We start from the raw sequence: 20431 nt of genomic DNA, 5'->3' as shown, positions 1-20431 counted from the left end.
ATTGATGAGTTTTTGCAACTGAGTCGTGAGAAGAATTCTTTTTCAACTTTTTTGATGCAATACCGATTATAAAATATTAATATTTTTCATTTAAGCATATAATAAAACAATAGATTAATTTTTTAAGCCTGTCATATATTTTTCTTAGTTTAGTTTAGTCATTGTAGAAACTAACAGTAAAAGGAATAAAAGCGAAACAGCAAGAGCTAAGGAAATATCCAACAAGAACTTCATAAATATAATAGACAATAACAATGATAAGTTTATTGAATATTGTACTGAGAGGTTTCTAAAGGACTAAACTGGCTCCACTACTATTATTGTTGTCCAGTATGAAGGAAGGTTCGTTTTGGTTGCAGTCGGAAAAGCAGTTCCTTAATCGTAATAGTAATAGTTTATTGTGCAATATATTTTAAATTAGAAATCAATCTACACTTCTACGCACATTTATTTGTTTTCCAATCGTCGTATAAACATTTAAAGAAACACACTAGTTCTTCTGCAATAGAAAGTACATTTTTAATTTTTTGAATATTTTAGAAAAAGTTCATTCATGATGTTTCCCGCCCGTTTCCAAAGAAAACAAATCACTTTTATTTGTAATTATTTATATTTTTATTTCATCTACGCAATATTTTATTGTTACTCATATAATTTAAATGCCTTTCGCTACATTAGTTATATCGTTAAATCAATGTCTATGTCTATAATACAACTTAGTGCTACATTTTCGCTACGCAACTAAAAATTACCCATAGTATTAATGTTATATTTGAAAATACGCTTAACATCTAGTTAGAGATTAGCGTAAATGCTGGAAAGTTCGTTTACACTCTACATACTCGTATATATTGTTTTTTTTTTTAAAATGCGTAATTAGGCGTTAACTAAAGAGCTAAATGTCAGAGAACTAAAATACACAAACCAGACGGCGCACAATGCAGAGTGCCTGAGAGAGATGGGTAAAGGGAGGGGGAGGGGCCTTAGAGAGGTGCTTAAATTAACAGTCTAATGGGCCGCATTTGACGCCCACCTCAGTGCATTTGCATTCCAGACATTGGCTGGATAATTCGACTATAATGCGACCCACGCGATACATGCGTCCGTATATATTGCAGCCCGCTAATTTGAGCATGCCAGTAGGATCGATTAAATTATTCAATGCGTCCCCAACACCCCCACCCCCACCACCACCACCACCAGAGGGACCAGAAGCACCAGAAGCAGCAGCAGCAGCCCCTGCTCCAGCACTTCCGCCCCCAACACCAGCACTGGCACCAACAACACGCTGCGTTGCTTCATTGGGCGTTGGACTGTGTCCCAAATGGGCATGTTGATAGTGAATAAATTGCTGTGGTTGCTGTTCTTGTTCAGCTAGCTGCAATTGCTGCTGCTGTTGTTGTTGTTGTTGCTGTGGTTGCAACATATGCGGTTTCACCTCATAGCTGGTGTCCATGAAGGGCAATTTGTCGAACGGTGACATTAAAAATGGATGCACTGTACTGGAAGTTGTCGTTGTCGTTGTCGTGGTCGTCATCATTGTTGCTCTTGCTGTTGTTGCTGTTGTTGTTGTTGCTGGTGCAGATGTTGTGCTAGTTGTTGGTGTTGTTGTTGTGGGAGTCGTTGTTGCTATTGCTGTTGGCGTGGTTTTGGTTTTAACACCTGTCGGCGCTACAACTGTTGCGGGTCGCCGTGTGGCCGACTGGACTTTAGTTCTCAACGGCTTTGCGGTGCTTGTGTTGCGACGATTGTTTGGCGGTTGCTTCGGTTTCGTTTTGTTGCCTTTGCTTTTGGCACGTGTTGGCGTTGCCTTTGTCGCACTTTTAGTTGTTGTTGTTGTTGTTTTTGTTGTAGCTGGAGCTACTGTTGCTATTGTTGCGGATAGTTCGCCCGATTGCTGTTGCTGCTTCTTTTTTTCGGGCAACGTTTTGAAAGCCGGCACCGTGCTGCTCTCCACGCCCAGCAACTCATCCAAAAGCTTGTCCAATTTGCTGATTTCGCTCTTATCGAAGGCTGTTAGGTTGTGATTTCCTGCTGTTGTTCTTGTTGTTGTTGGTGGTGGTTGTGGTGGTGCTGCTGCTTCTGCTGTGGAGTTTGTAAAGCTGACAGTGACGGTATGTGTCTGACTGCTGGTGCTGCTCTCGATACGTTCAATCGATTTATTGTGCTCTTTATCCTCAATTAAGGTGTGAAGATTTGGCGGCGTTTCGGTGTGTATGACATCCTTAAAGGGGTCCGGTGTGGTGATTTCTGTATTGGCGTTAAGCGAGCATTTATGTAAATTATTAGTTCATTAAAATTGTAGAGGAATAGAAAATAGTTTGGTTCTAATAACACGCAATATTATAAGTTATTGATTAAGGAATATGAGGCATATGATGGAGCAGCAAGCTTAGCTTCAGATATTATGGCTTATAAGATGCCAGCGTTATTGTGGAGGGAATTGAAAACTGTATAATGGGAGTATGAGATTAGCTTGCATTGATTGAAAATAACGAACCAGTATAGTACTTTAAGTTTCAACCAGATGGGTAAGAGGTATTAATAATAATCGGCAATTAAATATAGGAATGCAAAAAATAATCATAGTATAATAAGATCGGGGGTGTCTTTCAAATAAACTAAGGATTCTGAAAACATATATGTAACGTAAAGAAAATGAATGAAACGAGAGTACTATCTAATGGCTCCAAACTATTAGCCAGTGGGACTCATCCCTATTCAACGGAAAACTTTGTTTTTTGAATACTCTTAAAGATAAAGTTGAAGTAGATATTCCTATAACGACTCTGAATACCTAAAGCCAATTAGATATTCAATGATCTAGATGTAAAATCCCTAGAAGTCACTAATAACAAATAATTTGATTGTAAAGAAAATGTTAGAATAAAAGAGGACTATCTAAAAGGACTACTATCTTTGGACTCAACCCTATTCGACGGAAAATAGTTTTTAAAATAAATTTAAAGATAAAGCCGAAGTAGATATTCCTATAACGGCTTTAAATACCTACAAGCCAATTAATTATTCTGCAATCTACAAATAAACTGCTACTGCGCTTACCCACGACAGTTGTGTTATTTCCCTCATCCGGCGTCGTTATGTCAATAATGTGCGGCGTCACTTGATACCTTTCGGCCAGGTTGTGGAGCACATTCTGTGTGACGTGATCCTGCAGGACTTCACCATCGATAACTAGTGGTTCTTTCGGCATGAAACCACCTTCGGTTTGCTTGGGCGGTGAAAAGCCGTTGCGTATTGGCATTTTCTCATCGAAATCGTATTTGACGAACGCAGCACTGCCCTCATATTTGCCACCCAAGCTAATCACTGGCTCGGGCGGAGCATCTGGACCCTCGATTTTGAACTTGTATTTGTAGGCAGCCTGATCGTGAGTTGGCTGTTGTTGCTGAATGGGTTGGGCCGATGTTAGGGCCGGATATAGAGCTGCCTCCTCGTAGAGCGTGTCATCATAGATCGCATCGATTTTATCTGAGGCTGAGGCATGCAGGGGCTTGCTCTGATAGTAGTTGTAGTTCTGTTCGGTGTGCTTCGGCGATGTGTTCACAGCATCGGTGGGTAGGAAGGGTATGATCTTTAAATTTGGCAAGCTGGGTGGCAGAGTGGGCGTTTGTGTGTCCAAGGGCTCGGATTCCAAGATGCTGGGATTGGTTTTTATGAGCAGCGGTGGCTTGGAAGTGCTGGTAATGATATAATGTATGGGATTCTTGGTGGTTGTTGTTGTTGTTGTTGATTTGGGGGTGGTTGTTGTGGTTGGCTTGCGAGTTGTAGTCGTGGTGCTGGTTGTCGTTGTGGTTGTAGTTGTGGTTCGCCTTGTGGTCTTCGGTTTTGGCTTCAATGTGGTTGAGGTGGTGGTGGTGGTTGTTGTTGTCGGTCGGGCAGTGCTGGTGGTGCTCTGCTTGTGATTTTTAGTGGGCAGCGGCTTGTAGGTAACAGGCTGGCCATACCTTGTCGTGACCATAGGTGGTGTTACTGTCAAATTGGCCAGCTTGGAGTTGATGCGTACATGCGGCTTGGTGGAAGGCAGTGGTCTAAACATGGGTGGCGGACGCGTTAGAGGTGGCTTCGATGTTGTTGTGGTTGTTGTTGTTGTGCTAGTTGTTGTTGTAGTGGTGGTGCCATTGCTGGGCTCATTGAGCATATCGGAGAAGCCTTCAAGGAAGGCGTTTATTAAGCTGGCTGGCTGCTTTGGGTTTATGGGTTGCGGCGGCAGCGTCGCATTCTTCGGCTTCTGGAAACCTGTGCCATACGAGTTGGTCAACACTATTTGTTGTGCCTCGGCCGGCAGCTCGCCGACGGCAATTTCTCCGCTCGCCAGCTGCTCATCGAAGTCATCGGCGATGCGTTTGATGCTGTTTGCTGGCGTTGTTGCTGACTCTGTGCTGGAGTCTGAGGCTTCCAATGACGCTGCTTGCTGATCATCTTCGTCGGGTCCCAGTAATATATCCATCCAGGAGAGTGGTTTCTGGGATGTGGTGGTTGTTTGTTCAACGCTATTCACACTTTCTGTGCTCGGACCCAGCAGCAAGTCCAGGAAACTCAGCGCTGTTGTGCTGCTGGCTTCTTCCCTTCTAACATTACTGCTGCTACCAGCGGTCGCTGGCATCTCCGTGCTCGGGGTGGGTGTGCCCTGTAGTGCCAGCAGATCCAGATTGTCTGCCAACATCTGATTGTTGTTGCCATCGATGAACTCCAGACCCTCTCGCAGAGTATCCAAAATGCTCTTCTCGCTACTGGCCTGCGGAGCATCGCCCACAGACGCCTCCGTAGGATGTCTGTCCTGCGGATAATGCTCGGCCATGCCGTTAGTGCCTGTGCTGGCGCCCTCTTTCTCGTTCTTGCCGAACAATAAATTGTACAAATTGAATTGCCTCGAGTTCTGGGAACGTCTGTAGTCCCGCTGACTGCCACAATCATAGCTCGAGGGACAGCACTGGCCCTTCGGCACAACTGGTATGCAATTCTTCAGCGCCGGCGCACACTTCTTAGGAGCACAGCGACGCGTGCCGCGTATGCAGAAGCATATGTCGCAGGGTCTGTCTACATCCGACTTCATCTTCTGGCCCTCAGCATAGAACTGAGCCCCGACAGTACAGCCGCGATTTCGTTGCAAGCGCTGCGACATGCGCTGAAAATGTTTGTTCGAGTTCTTGCGATAACGCACCTCTTGCGAGGACTTGCCCGATGTTTTGGTGCTGCAGTCGTACCGCACTGGACAGCAAGTGGAGTCGACAAAAATGGGCTTACAGCCCTCCACTGGCAGCATGCACTTGGGCTTGACGCACTTCTCAGTGCCACCTGGAAAGATGGAAGAAGGTTTGTTAATTTCTAACTAATTTATAAATTTAGAAATTAGATAACTTACCAATGCAATAGCAGTAAGTGCATAAATTAGAAGAGGACATGGCCGATCCGGACTTGTAAACCGTGCCGTTCTTCACGCATACTGCAAGTAGACTCTTTTAGCAATTTCATTTAATTGGTTCTCAAATAGAGCTTACCAAATAGGTCGACTTCCGAATCGTCGGAGCGTCGTTGCAGCATGTTATCGTTAACGACACGATCGATAGATTCCCGCTCATAGTGGTCCAAATAGGCGATAATGCGTCGCTTGGTGGGGATTTTGTAGAAGGCATCGAGTCGGGCACAGGATAGGTAGGGGCAGCAGGTGTTTCGCTTCTGCACCACCACGCAACCACGCGGCGGTGGCATCGGCATTTCTGGGCACACCTTCAAGCGGCAAACCAATGTCTTCTTATTGCACTGGCAATTCAGACACTTCTCCATTGTGGGCACCAGAGATTTATCCGCAAACCAAGTGCCATTGTGATGACAGCCTGTAAAGAGGTGGAGTTTTGTGGGATTTGTTTTTAACATGCTCAAATTTATTTTGCGTGCTTTAACAAATATTCAGAGAACGCCTAAAACTGAAGAAGAAAAGAAATTGAATCCTGCCATATGGTTGAATTGTAAGTTTGTTCGCCCTGCCCTCCGTTTACTGTTCCATATAGTAGCGATGCATCAATTTCATGGGGTTGACATAGTAGGAGGGAAAAGCGGCGCCCGAGCGCATCATTTCGGGCGAGGCTCCATAGCGATATTGCTTCTTCTTTCCATTGGGTTTCTCCTTATCGTCCTTATGCTCATCTGTCGAGCTCGGCTCCCCCTCAGCCGGAAGAACTGGTGGCTGTTGAAACTGTTGCTGCGGTCCTACTCCTGGTCCCACATATGGCTGTGGATACCAGTGTGGTTGTGGCTGTGGCTGTGGCTGCTGCTGCTGCTGCTGCTCTACAGTGCCCCACTGTGCATGTGGCTGTGGCTGTGGCTGAGGCTGTGGCTGCGGCTGCGGCTGAGCCCACTGAGCCACCTGCAATGGCTGAACATGATTACCCTGGGGATGGGTGACAACGATGAAGGCTTGTGCCGGCCCGGCATTCGGCATATTGAGGACGCCGGCGCCGATTGCTTCGGGCATGAGGTTTTGTGGCGAAACCGGCAAGTAGACGGTTGTCTGGTATGGGCCCTGTGGCTGGCCCAAGTTCACGTTGTACTGCTGTGCCCACATGATTCTCACACACCAGAAAACGAAACGTTACAAAGTGGAATTGAAACTTTTACAAAAAATTAATTTTACTTTTACTAGCAATATTTTGATCAGACGATGTGAGCTGTGCAAAGTTAGAAGTAGTACTGAAACTTTTACGAAATCCTGCAAACGGACATTCATTTGAATGCTGCTGCAAAGCTAGCTGGGAAATACAACAAAGTTAATCTACAACAAAAATGGAAAGTGCAGGAGGTCTGTAAAAAAAACTAATCATCGAAAAGTGCACGAAGAAAACACAATAATGATTCAGAGCTTCTATGCCCATTCAATATTTAAGCATTTCTATTTGCAGATATAAGTTCTATAGCTTAATAGTTATTTAAATAATAAGCTTTTATTGTAGGTTTTAGAGGCTTATTTTGAGAATTTAAATCAAAAACTGGAGACTGAAATAAAGCCATAAAAATCTAATAAATTGTTAAAGCTAGTTGTAAGTTTGTTTTCAATTGGACACCCTGTTGTGACATTCGTTTGGGCTTTTGAAATTATTCAACACACTTATGCAAATGTTGTTTATTCTTTGAATTCCTTGATACACTTTTCACGACACCTTTCGCAGCTGCTTGCTTACCTGCATTTTGTGTTATGAATGCGTCCAGTTGTGCCGGCAAAACAATGAGTAATGCCATTGATAATATGCTGATTAAACGCAACGTCATCGTCGTCTTCGTCTTCGTTGGGGTCACCATTTGTTTAGTGTGCGTGTTTCTTTCAGGTGCGAGCATGAATAATGCAACATGCGGCACGTCTGCTCTCCAACTTCTGCCTCTTTTTATGTGGCAAGTGCGGGGCTGCCTCCAGCGGGCAATCCACTCCACAAAAGCTGCGCTTCTCTAACACATGAAATGTATGTCACGCAGAGGCAACTTTCGAATGACAAGCGACCAGCGCATGCTCAGGCGTACCACAATTACAACAACAACAATGACAGCAAGTCCAAGACGAAGAAGAAGCAGAACTAGATATGTATTACCCGCACAATTGCTATGCTATAGTATATGTAGTATGGCATATAGAACACGTCGCTCTTCCCCGATGCGTCGTTAAGTGCAAATGTTGTGCTCCAGACTCTTAATGAACCGTGAAAAAATGTGAAGAATACGCGGCGTCGTCTTTAATTGTTGCTGTTGTTGCTGTTGTTGTTGGCTGCAAACAAAAAAGAGAGTAGATGAGTAAGCAGAGGCCAAGGGTCTTGTTTATTACAACTATTTTAGATAAATATCTGGTTGGTTTGTTGGCTCAAAGAAAATACTTTCATTTTTTAAGCAAATTTTCGAAATGTGAAGTTATTTTAATTATTTTGATTATCTACTTAAAGATGTTTTTAGAGACTTCGCAGAATTAGCTGGAAATTTATTTAAATGTCATCACAGCTGCTTCAGTAACAAACTCAAGGCATTTCAAAACTGTGTGTCTTCTTTTTTAGAAGTGATAAAAACACTCTTTCTTGGTGTTATACAAATCTATGCCATATCTACCTTTCTATATTTTCATTTATTTACATTGAATTATTTAACTTATAGCCATTATCGGCTTAGACCGGGGCTCATTTGTTGACTAATATTATTATTTATATCAACTTTAAAAGATTAAAAATAGATCGACCCAATTGCATTTATGTTTTAAGTAATATATTGTTTTTAATATTTAATATATTATGACACTAGTTAATGAGAAAGTTAAATACTTCTTGCTTTACTTTACAACTGATTTGGATTATTCATTGTACTAAGTAATTTATTATTAAAATTTAATTGGCGTTCAACTCATAACAACCTACCCATTTATTTACTTTTACTTGCCACGAAGAGCATGTAATTTCCATTCGAAATTTTAAAATATTCGTCTTTGAATATTATATAAAATTTTAAGGTTTATATTTGTGTCATTAATCATACTATTATTGTTTCTTCCCATAAATAAGAATCAGATTTTATACGCAGAATGTACTCTTAGAAATAATGGGATAAGACATTTTTTGCTGAAGACCAGAAAACGAACTTGTTTTATGATAACCATAAATAGTTCAATAATTTCCTGTCTTATTAGCCTTAATAATCTCGAAATGTTTTTCCCCTTTGCTTGGCGCCATGTCATTAAACCGTGGCTGCAAAATAGGTGTTATTTTTGTTTTTTGCTTACAATTCCCATACACACCACTTGTAGAGCATCAAATGATTTTATGGCTTTGATATATCGATACAGATTTTCAGAAATAGGCCAAACAAGTGTACATACACGTATATGTTCAGACACTTGTATCGTGTTCATCCTGTCGACAATTGCACTTATCAATAAATAAATAACAGCTAAGACTTTAAGTGCTTGCCACACACACACACACATCACACATGGTCTGGACAAATGAACAGGCACTTGAACGGCGTCGGTCACTGGTGTAAATAATAATAATAATCAAAAGCACCAAAATAAACAGTGGGAGGGGCGGGAGGAGGAGGAAAAAGGGAAAAACTGGTCTTAGAATCGGCACAGTCTGCAGAATGGAGCACCGTGCGAGGGTGGGGTGAAAAGTTTACCAACAGTTGTGATATTAACAATTTAACAAATCAATTTGCAGACAGAAATGGGAAAAAAAGTCACCAAAAATAATGAAGAGCACCCCTAAATAAATGAAAAATGATATAAATAGACTCAACACTGAAACACTATTCTCTACGATGCTAAAAAGCTAAGGAAAGTATATTTAGATTGAATGAAATGAAATCTATTAAAGACTAACTAAAAATATTCAATATATTCAAATATTCAATTGATTAAAAATAAGCATGTTTAATGTTGTGTGGTCGAGGAAAAAAAATGAAAGTGGGAAGCGAACATTCCCTAATGATTGATTTGACTGCAAATTGGAGGTGTGAATAGAAACGAAACTACAATATTTATGAACTCTAAAACTTAAATGCCGCTCAAAATTGGTTTAACATTTTTGAATATGTAATTCATTTATTAAATGCTTAAAAAAGTATAGGAGGATTAGAAGTATTATTGAAAATATTTATGTACTAATATGGAAATAGTTCTCTTAGAAATACTTATTAAAATGCTAAGAATATGATAAATTAAAAGAGATTTTTTTTAAATGCTCTTAGACAATTTTCTTTAATTAGAATAAAAACTTTTCAATCCCACCCTCTTGCCAGCTAGTGTGGCCGGTTGCCTGCGAAAACAAACAAACAAACAAACAGGCAAACAACTTTGAATTCAAATGACGGTCATTGCCAGTGAGAGAGTGCAACAAAAAGTCTTAAACTGAGGCCAAGACTAAGAGGCTCAAGATGTTGCTGTGGCATGTTGTTGCTGCCACAGCCGTGGCACGAAATCCACTTTCATTAAGAACGTGATTAGCGCTCGCCTGTTGCAGGCTGCATGCAAAAATCAAATTGGAGCCAACAACTGTTTGCGCACTGCATGAGGCCTGGCTAAGCTCGAGCTAATTAGACCCCATTCTTTAGTAGCTCTCTGCTTCTCTATTTTTACTCACGTTCCCATGCACAGCGCTGACAACTGTTAATCAAGCCATTATCTTAATGCCAAGTGTGCGACTGCATGGCTAAAAACTTTCTCGAAAAACCAAAAATAAAACTGAATTTCAGTTTCACACATTAAATCACTTGCAGTTGACATGTTTTTTTTTGCTGCCTCTTGTCTGACTTTTAATTCAATTTATTGGACTGATTTGCATGCCAACAAGTTGGTCATGAAATCTGAAAAAAATTAGTTGTTTTAGAACTGCAAGGCTTTTATAATTTCTTAAGAGAAACTGCCACTCTTTAGACGTATAAATATTCTATGTCTGTGAAAAATTTCACTCTTTGTGTTTGGCCCAGAGCCGAAAATCACAATTAAGTTGGCACTTTCTTTAATACCCTGCCAGCACAATAAAATTACAGCCATCTGGAGAAATTCTGCGCCACTCATAATCACAAATGCCTAATGCTCGGATTTAGATTTGCATGGCGAGCAGTTCTCATGATTTGCGACCACCCGCCCAGTTGACTCGACAGTCAGACAAAAGAAATGAAATCCAAATGAAGTCAGCACTGACTTTTGTATGTATGTATTTAGAACGTGTGTAGGCACGCAACTGAACAATAAATAAATTATGTACCGCAATTATTTACCAACGACAACAAATCAACTACAAAAGCTACCTCAAGAGGCTGTGGGAGCGTCCAGAAGAACTCAAAGAGGCCAACCAACCAACCACAATTACGCCCAACAGCATAATTTGAAGAAAACGACAAAAAAAAAGCAGAAAGAAGAGAAACAAGAATTGAAAGAGTAATTTAGATAGCGGTTGTAAATAATTAATAAAGCAATTAAATTTCATAGCATCATTTGATTAAGCTAGCGGTGCCCAAATATTGGCTGGCTTGCAAATTTTTTTTTGCAAATACAATGAAAAATTTTAGCAAATCTTTGCAGAGAAACTTCAAAAAAAAAAGAAGATCTTTAAATACTCAATAAGAAAAACAATATAAATAATGTGGGAATTATATTAATAGTAAAAAGCTTAAAAAGATTTTAAATAAAAATGTTATCTATAATTTAGTTTTTGCTTCCATGTTGGTTGACTACCAGCTAAGCAATGCTTAATAAAATTTCAAATGTAATTTACTTGTTTGGCAAATATTTAGTTAGGGTTAAAGATTTCATTCAAGTCGGCAAATTATGGATTAATTGAACGAAAATAGAAGACCAGACCTGTAGATAGACACTAATGTATTGGTTGATCCTGGAACCACAGCTACAAAAAATGCAACTTCAACAATCATAGCGCGTGAAGCAATCTTAATAGAACTCGTTGCATTCTAAATAACTTTGAAAAATATTCATCAAGTTTGTCTTAAAATAATGTGGAAAATAGGGCTTAAAAGAGCTCGTTATATTGTTCAAAACTTTTAATAATAAACCTTAAGATTTTCTTAAACTTGAAGTAAACATTAATCATTAATTCTTAACAATTGAGGTCAGTACAGCAATCTTAATATAACTGGTTGCATTGTTGATAACTTTGAAAAATATGCATTAATTTTGTCCCAAACTAATATGGTAAATATAACTTAATAGAACCAGTTTCATTGCACAAAACTTTAAATAATAAGCTCAAAGTTTTTCTCAAACTAGTATGGCAAATATAAACATTAATCATTTATTCTTAACAATTGAGGTTAGTTGGCATACCTTTTCGATATTATTGTTATTCAACGAAAGTGCGAAAAGAAATTTAAATAAGTTTAAAGTCAATCTCATACTAGGCCGGTTTCCAGCTTTTATTTTGATGGTCACTTTTGGTTTCTTTGAATCATAGCCTAGTTTTAGTTTTTGTTGAAATCTTTACACAAAAGGCAGCTTAGCATTGAATTGGTCGCAATAAATTCTATACAAATAGCTGCGACATGAATTTGAAATTTATTAACTAGTTCGCCATATTTTGCGCTATTCAGCCATATCTATCTGATAGATACTTCATCAGAGGTCTTATGGGCTGTATTTTCTTTTTTTCTTGACACAGTAGCACGCCCCTCTGACAGTTTTGGACTTGGACACGCTTTAATTTGTGACTTTGAAGTTAAAGTTGCTGCTATTGTTGTTGTTGTTGTTGGTGTGACCGTGCTGTTGATTTGTGAAAGGAAAACTGGAGTGCAGCATTTTAGGCTACTGGGCAGCCCAAGTGCGCATTCTAAGCTATAATTTGCGGCAACTTTCACCAAAACTATGATGAACTCAAGAGTCTAGAGTCTGTTGATGCGGAGGCAAAAACCACTCAAGAGCCGCAACCCACATGGAAAATTATGTAAATCTCGAGCAAAATCAGAAATCAGTAAACAGAAAACAGAAAACATTTTCACTTTTGCGAGCGCGCTTAGAACTTTTACTGAAATCAATACTCATTATTGTAAATGCCTGGCCGGCAATTTATAATTTGTTTCACTCATTATCTGCCAGCATAAATGAAAGCTAATGCTGGTCTTTGGCAGAAAGAATATTTTATGCTCGTACACGGCAAATTGTTATTTCAGTCTCATTGGTGGAGAAATTTGTGTCAGTTGTTGTTAAGCTTGTTAAGAACAAATTTCTACGTATTTTGTTTCATTTGTGTTTATTATTATTTTTTTCTCGTTCGCATATGGCATACCAGCACGAAGCTCGGCATTTCGCAATGGTGTGGAAAATATTGCAGGTTCCTGTTATAATCATACTTCTTTATACCCTATACCCGAACGTTGAGAGAGTATGTTGGAAAGTTCGTTATGTATGCAACGGATGGGAGATTTGTAGTATAAATAAATATATGTTAAGAACTTAGATAGTAATTGTTCGTCTGAGCTTTAGAGTTACCAGACTTTTCATGTGGATTTGTCTTATTCATATACAGATGAAGTTGATTTCTAATGATATATAGTCATATATGCATATAAAGTTTATTGTAAAAGAACTAAGTCTGGCGACTGTTCGTTAATAGCACAGCTTTTTTGTTTAAAAAGATATCGTCAGAAAACTCTGTATTTCTAAATGTTAGGAAATATGTCACTATATTGTTGATTTTAATTAAAATAGAAGCATCATAAGCTACAACCACTCTAAGTATCTAATCTCTTACTGTTTTGTTGTGATAGCGTTTCTTGCTCTATTCTCATAAACATTCTAAGCTTTAAATCGTTAATGCTCTTTTACAATTGGTTTTCATGCAATGAATAGTTCGGCTGCAGCTTTAGCTTTAGCAAGAAAAGTGTATACAAGAATCGCAAGTACGTAGTGGTAATATTTTTTTAATGTGCGCACATGCCACAAACTCAGAAAAGAGTGATTGCCTGACGTGCCGCGTTTGGTTTTATGTTCATCAACATGTGTGGCTCATTAAATATGCTGCGAAAAAGCGGCAGCAACTACAACAACACCAGCAACAACTCCACAGCTCAGCAATTTTCATGTCAAACCCAATTGACGCAACAGCAGCATCTTAGAACGGGGGCCGAGCCCACAAGTTGTTGTCGAGCTGTCAAAGGACTGCCTCTCGTTGCACCGCTCAGACAAATGCCCGACGCGTCGTTTAGCGGTTGGGCAGCGGTCGGTCAGCAAACATGTTTTGGTCAAACAGTCACACTGTGTCTGGTCAGTCTGTTTGCAGTCCAGCAGTCCGCCAGATTACTCACAGATACACTCGAGCCCGAGTTATTAAACGCTCGAAGGCTCAATAAATGGGCGTTCGCTTATGCGCCTTAGAGCTGCCAGCGCAGCTTGCAGTTCTTCTTTAGCGGAAGTTGTTAATGAACAACAACAACAACAATAGCAGCAGCAGCAGCAAAAACAACAACACAGTAACATGCTAAACGCGAACGGGTTGGCTTTATATGTCGTGCTTGAGATACTCTTGGAAATGATGTGATAAATCAGCTTTATGGAAAACCTAGCAAGGAAAGCACTTAAAGAAAGTAAATAACAAAACCCATAAACTTTATTTACAATTAAATGCTGAGGTTTTTAGTCAACCCAAGGAAAAGAGTAATGCGAATGACAAGTAAAGAGAAATATGTGCATGGAGTAAGTTACTGAAGCTGGGAGCAGGTCTCGCACTGAAATATTTTCATAAAACATATCGACACCTTTTCGTAAGCAAGTTGCCAAAAATTTAATATCATAGTTGACGGATTTTCCATAATTTCTTTTTAAATATTACTATTATCTAGAAAGGATCTGTTCAACTTTCAACTTATTAGTTTTTTTTTAACAATCTATTAATGGGGGAAAATATTTTCCATACATACTCTTCCATCGTTTTAGCAAGTAAGACAAATCATTCAAAAGATAATTTTGTTTTTTAAAAATGACAAATAGATTGGTACTGTAGATTTAAGTGCTCCCTAAATATAGCAACTTATTTTCCAGCAGTTTGGTTTTTTATTTGTTTTATTTCCAGTCTATAGAAGGGTACGATCTGAGCAGAAATTTTGCAGCGTTATTGCATGTGGTACGAAATTTTTAAAAAACCCTAATTGTCTGATTAGGCATTTTTGAAAAGCCACCTCTAATAAACTTAGTGGCTATAAAACAATGAGAAATTTGAAGCCTGCTTATTAATATAATTCCTTTTATACTTGTATATTATATTAAACTCTTCAAAGACCATCGATTTTAGCTGAGAGACTTTTATTTTTGCTGATTTAAGTCATCAAATGAACATAACAAAGCTTCGAAGAGCCCGACCGATTTCTAGAGCTTCTGGGAGGGACTTTAATGTTTGTTAATTAAAGTCATCAATGAAGCATAACAAAGCACATATCTTGGTAATATTGTATTTGCTTTGCAAACGTAATGCCATCAGCGAAATACCTGTACCGGGAAGGAGTGTATCAAAACGGCAGCTTAATGATTAGAATGGTCTTATATGGCGCTTTTCAGTGTGTTCTTTCACCTGCCAGCGTTGGATTTCGCACCCAGAGCTTGTCATAAAAATTTAATTGAATTTCATGGCGATGCGGCTAAGTCGGTTAGCGATGTAATAGTTAGATAAACCCTAAGCCGCTCGATGAAGTTATGCAGACACACGCGATCATTGCCCTAAAGGTGCTATAATTGGTTATTTAAGAAAAAAGAAGAAGTATTTTCAATGTTATGCTTCATGCTTTGCACAGCCGATATTGTGTGTGGCACGTGTGTGTGTGAGTTTGGTGTTTGGCTAATTGGCTAAATAGGGCTGATCAGGCAGCAACGAGACGTTTAATGTCCATCGGGTGAAAGTCGCCCGCAGTAATTGAGGGAAAAGGTAAATAATCTAGAACAGCACGAATAGCACAGCACAGCGCCAAGTGCAAAGGAAAGGTTGTTGTTGTTTTTTTCTTTTAAATACAAAGAGCCCACTAAGCTGCCTTTCACAACAACAACCACAGCAACAATAGCAAAATGGCATTCAACAACATTTTGACTGCTGTCTATGACTTAGTTCTAAGCATCATTAAAGACAACAACAACAACAACAACAACAATAACATTCATGCTCGCCGCTTTTTTCACGCTGCTCAACAAAATTTATGTCGCCCCCATCCACCGCGAGGTCCATTACACGAAATTATTGTTTACGTGTTGGTCGTGACGTTCAACAATTGTTGTTGGTTGGTGTGCATAATTTCTTGGCTGGGGGCCTCTGCCCCCCCTAATAAAATTGTCAACATGACAGCTCTTATTAATATAGACTTCAATTTATAAGGCATAAATCATTGGGCTGCTCAGTAAAGCAAACAGCGCAGATAATCGCAAAACGAAAGACTCAAGACACGAACGTGCCGCATGAATTTTTTGCTTTACATTTTGGCCGCTTTTCTAGCATTTAATGATGCCCCGGCCAACAACTTGACTTGACTCTTAGCCAAGTTCAAAGCGTTTGCAACGCAAATACTGCACAGTGGTCGAAATGGTTAACAATAAAGAATAATTGTCGGCATTTTTTTTTTTTTGGATAAGTGTTCATATATTTATGTATTTTTTTGGATTTGAAACAAGGCGCTTAGAAATGCAATGGAACCATGCAGCTCCAATTGTAAATATAAATAATAATACAAACAAATATGATTGTTTGATCGAAAAGGTTTTGGGAGATACACTTCTATCCGCCCTTGCTTTTCTTTTCCTTAATATTAAGGTTGCTTGTAATGTGAATCGTCGAATTGAGGTCTACATTTTATATCCCTTGACTTAGTTTTCAATTTATTAATATTATTAAATGAAGTCTTTATAGAAAAGGTGAAAACATTTAATCAATGGCTTCTATCATTATTAAATCGATTATTTTTCATTTATAGATGCATTTCATAGTGCCTTTTTACAGCTTTGCTTCGTATATATTTAAAAGCCATAAGTTAATATACTTCTCATAAATATAATGATCTTCGAATTGATTCTTCAACCACTGTGCGTTGGCGTCGTTTGGTCTCTCTTGGCCATCTCTTCAAACTCGTTCTGACTTTTGTTACCGTTTCATATTATTTTGCCAACGCAAGCCGTTCCTTGCCTTTCTTTCGTTTAAGGCACAGACAATGCAACATTAATGCAAAACAAAAAACAATCAAAAGGAGAAACAATTTTTAATGGAGCAGGAAACGAGTAACGTCATTTCCAATGCATTTCCATTTCAGCTGCCATGCAAATTTTCGTTGCCGCTCATTTGGCCATTTGCGCACATTTATTTGTCAAGCGGCTTGTAGAACATGGAATGGCACCGTTAGAACGGCAACAAACTCCACCAGAGCCGAAGCCAAATCTTGGGCCAAAAAGCAAAACTCATATGCAACGCAGAACTGTGTTCGCATGTGTTTGTGCGCGTGCCGACTGCACTTTTATCGCCATTCACAGGCTTTTATGGTCAGGCCTTTTGCCTACACCTCTGCCCATAGATGGTAGTGACAAAGCACGCTTATGGGCCGCAGTCAGTTCTGATAAATAACTTCGAGTTAGAGCCAAGCTTGGGCTGGGCCATGGACATAAAGTGCTTAGGCAGCTTAGGCAGCCAAGCGGGTCAGAGATAAAATACAATGTTCCAAACAGGCTTTTCTGAAAACAGATTAATGTGTAAGAAGGGGGAAGGAATTGATTTAAATGTATAAATAAAAATTTTGTAACAGCTCATATTTCTAATAGTAGAGATTTCTCACTTCAGAGATTATGTTTGTCTCTTTTGAAAGCAAGGGTCTGATTTTTTCTCCCATCATTCACATAATATTTGATATTCGCAACACGTCCACCAACTTGTCACTTGGTTAGATAATATTCCAAGGTCACTTTGGATGCCAAATGCCCATCTAAAGACATTATGTTGTCGTATAAATCCTTTTATGTGGCGCGCAACTCGCTCGAATATCAACTTACACACATCTTTGCCACACATAGCATTAGCATTCAAATCTGATATGCCAAAAGTGGTAGACATATGTATGCATGTGGCTGCCGGCCCACAAAAAATGTAAAATGAAAACAAAAGATAGCCCGCACGTAATCTGATATCGAGAAGAGTGTGCAGAAGAAAAATGCACGCCAAGACTGGCATTGGTGGTGCCGGTGGTGCCGGTGGTACTCCATTTGCGGACGCTTCCATAAGCTATGAAACCCATTCTCTTGCAGCGCCACACGTTGCATAGACGAGTTCCAACTCAGCGCACATAAGACAATGACTGCATGCTATATACTATATATATGACCGTGTGTGTTGACATCAAAGCATGTGGATATTAAAATATTGGAGTAGAAGGCTTTTTACGGAGATGGCAAATGTGCAGTGCTTTCTGTGGATGGACGAGGGATAGATCGAGTATAAACTGGAAACTAGATGACACAGAAAACTACAGAGCTGTGTGCCATTTTCGGAATGCTTCCCGCCCAATAGATACTGGAGTTAAAGGTTTGGCCAAACATTTTGTACTCGACCCGGTGGTTAAAGATTTATTATGTCCCTCCTCGCCTCAGTGTGTAGTCAGAACTTTTGCCAGAGATAGCTTTTAGAAAGGGAAGGAGCAGAAAAGCAGGTAAAATTATTATAATTTATGCAGAAAACATAAAACCAGAAAAGGAATGTGAAAAGCATAATCAATTATTTCGGAGAAAAGGGATATAAATTCTTGTTGCCTGCAAGGAACAGAGAATTAATTAAGATGAGACGACATAAAAGTTAGCTATCGACGTCATTGTAATAAGCAAAAGCCTGCTTGAGTAGGGAGACAAGCGAAGCTTGGGATCCCAGTTCTATATAAGAAGAGCAAAAGGAAGAAAGTGTTACTAAACCGAATCAATCTGAATCTGAATCCTCATCATCCTATAGACACCAAACGCATTAGCAGTATACTATACATAAAAGTATAAAATCTTTATCGATTCAGACGCATGAGAGTCTTAAAGAAATTTGTTTTAATCAAAAATCTCATTACAGTTCGTCAACATATTCTTTGATAACTACTTATATGCAAGATTCCTATCTTATGAAGTCAAACACATATGTAAAAGCTTTTGTATTTTGTTCAATGCCTTCGTTATCTGTGCTCCAAAATCAAGTGCATTAGTCAGCTTGCTCCTGCGGGCATTGCCTTATATAAAGGAGTCGGTGTGACTTATTGCAGCATTACTTTAATGCCAGCTCTGTGGTCAGTTGCCGATGATGATGATGATGATCAGCCTTAGCGTGACACTAACCACGCCTCACTTTTATCTAATGCAGTCAAGCAAAAGGTGACGCCTTACCAACTTAATTCACGCTGACTCGATCCCTAGGGCATTATGCATATAATTATCGCAGAGCACAAAATACAAAGCAAAAAATGCAAACGTGTTGTCTCAAGTGCTGGTGCTCTTGACCTCCTCGGGCGTCAACGATTAGCAATGCCATAAAGAAAGCCAAGAATAGGTTGGGAGCGAGAGTTCGAAGCGTGTTTTAATGCCACACAGCTTTATGCGCCCATTAATATAATGAAGCTGCCACTAAACTTAACTAAACTTCTAGCTGACTGGAGGCCCTCCTCCAATTGCAGACAATTAGCCAATTCCTAGCGGTCCAGCTTTGATTATTAAATGAAATTTATTTAGTAACAAGCTTCAAAAAATGGCCGTTGAATACTATGCATTCATTTCCAAGTGTTCTCAAATGGACTTAGTATAAAAATATAAAAATTCGTTAAAATTAATTTATCTATAAAATAAATTGAACCAATTTTGATAATACTTTGATAGAGCTGATAAATGCTTTGTTTTTTTAAGATAAGAGTGAATTTTTAAAATATCTATTAGTTAAAGACGCAAAACTGAATATAGAGAAACTCTCAGAATATAGTAAGAGAGTATACAAAGCTCTTCAAAAGCCGATTGTTCTATAAAAGAAATATATGATATGTTATAAACTTGCTCTACATATCAGATAGACCAAGTCTACATGCCAAGTTTGATAGAACTAGCTCTTATAATTAATTATATAAAATTGTTCATACTTGAAGTCGAGCATGTCTAGTAATCTCGTCAACTCATCATCCTTCTTCAGTCTGTCACTTACGCTACCTATTTTTAGGTATTCCCGCATTAGAAGTCGTTGACTGCAATTGTCTTTTATAGCTTCCGCTTTACATTATCAAATATTATTGGTAGCGTAAGTTTTCCTCTGCTAACTGCTAACTCAGAGACATTTTCATGCTCAGAGCTGCGGCACATTGCATGTCGTCACGTCAGCAGCAATGCCTGCCATTGATGTTGTTGTTTTTTTTGCTGCTGCTGTTGTTGGTAATAAAAAACCCTTTTAGTGTTAGCTGGCAATCTAATGATGATCATTAGGAGGGGCAGTCAAGAACCCGCAGAAGCAGCATCACATGATTACAGCAGCAGCAAATGTTGCTTCCACCGCCACTGCTCCTACCGTTGCGGCAGCTTTGTCAACAAGAACAACAACAACAACAACGGTAATTTCTGAAAGATTACCGTGAACATTTTCACTCATTGGCAATGCAACCTACATTCATGCGACCAAAGCAAAGAGACACCGTTTGTTTTGTGTATATACGACTATATGCTGGACCCTTTTGTCTAAGCAACCAACCGACCTCCCGCCTCGCTCTCTTTCCTCTTGCCTTTGGCTCTGTTGCTCAGCAGTTTTTTGTTACTGCCGCATTCTGTGACCAATGTAACGGCTTTGATTAGACCTGACTTTGCTGCTGCTTCTGCTTTTTTTCCTCTCTTCTCGCTGATGATTTTGTCGTCGCTTTTGGTTCATCTTCAGTTTTCAGTCCACACACAGTTTTCAGCTGTAGCCTCTGGGGA

General features: G+C 39.3%; 1 protein-coding gene across 1 annotated transcript; it reads right to left on the bottom strand.

Annotated features, from left to right (window-relative positions):
- Positions 1 to 1000: 1000 nt before the first annotated feature.
- Positions 1001 to 7287, bottom strand: LOC115631351. Its single transcript, XM_030528067.1, has 9 exons — positions 7200 to 7287; positions 5523 to 5858; positions 5387 to 5467; positions 3821 to 5319; positions 3064 to 3691; positions 2128 to 2250; positions 1865 to 2031; positions 1315 to 1531; positions 1001 to 1242 (listed from the first exon to the last, which is right to left on the bottom strand). The coding sequence occupies exons 1-9, from the start codon at positions 7285 to 7287 to the stop codon at positions 1001 to 1003; spliced, it is 3381 nt and encodes a 1126-aa protein (XP_030383927.1).
- Positions 7288 to 20431: the final 13144 nt, after the last annotated feature.

The sequence above is a fragment of the Scaptodrosophila lebanonensis genome, unplaced genomic scaffold (genome assembly GCF_003285725.1).
Source record: "Scaptodrosophila lebanonensis strain 11010-0011.00,11010-0021.00 unplaced genomic scaffold, SlebRS2 tig00001412-arrow-pilon, whole genome shotgun sequence".
NCBI classification, from domain to species: domain Eukaryota; kingdom Metazoa; phylum Arthropoda; class Insecta; order Diptera; family Drosophilidae; genus Scaptodrosophila; species Scaptodrosophila lebanonensis.
This window is presented reverse-complemented; position numbering and strand designations above follow the sequence as displayed.

What these genes read in the sequence shown, in the direction of transcription:
- LOC115631351 (XM_030528067.1), bottom strand. Translation starts at nt 7,287, where the DNA reads ATGACGTTGCGTTTAATCAGCATATTATCAATGGCATTACTCATTGTT. An exon ending in AAATAACACAACTGTCGTGG is followed by an intron (nt 2,251 to 3,063) that starts GTAAGCGCAGTA and finishes ACGCCAATACAG; the next exon opens with AAATCACCACACCGGACCCC. An exon ending in ACATGCCCATTTGGGACACA is followed by an intron (nt 1,243 to 1,314) that starts GTCCAACGCCCA and finishes GAAGTGCTGGAG; the next exon opens with CAGGGGCTGCTGCTGCTGCT.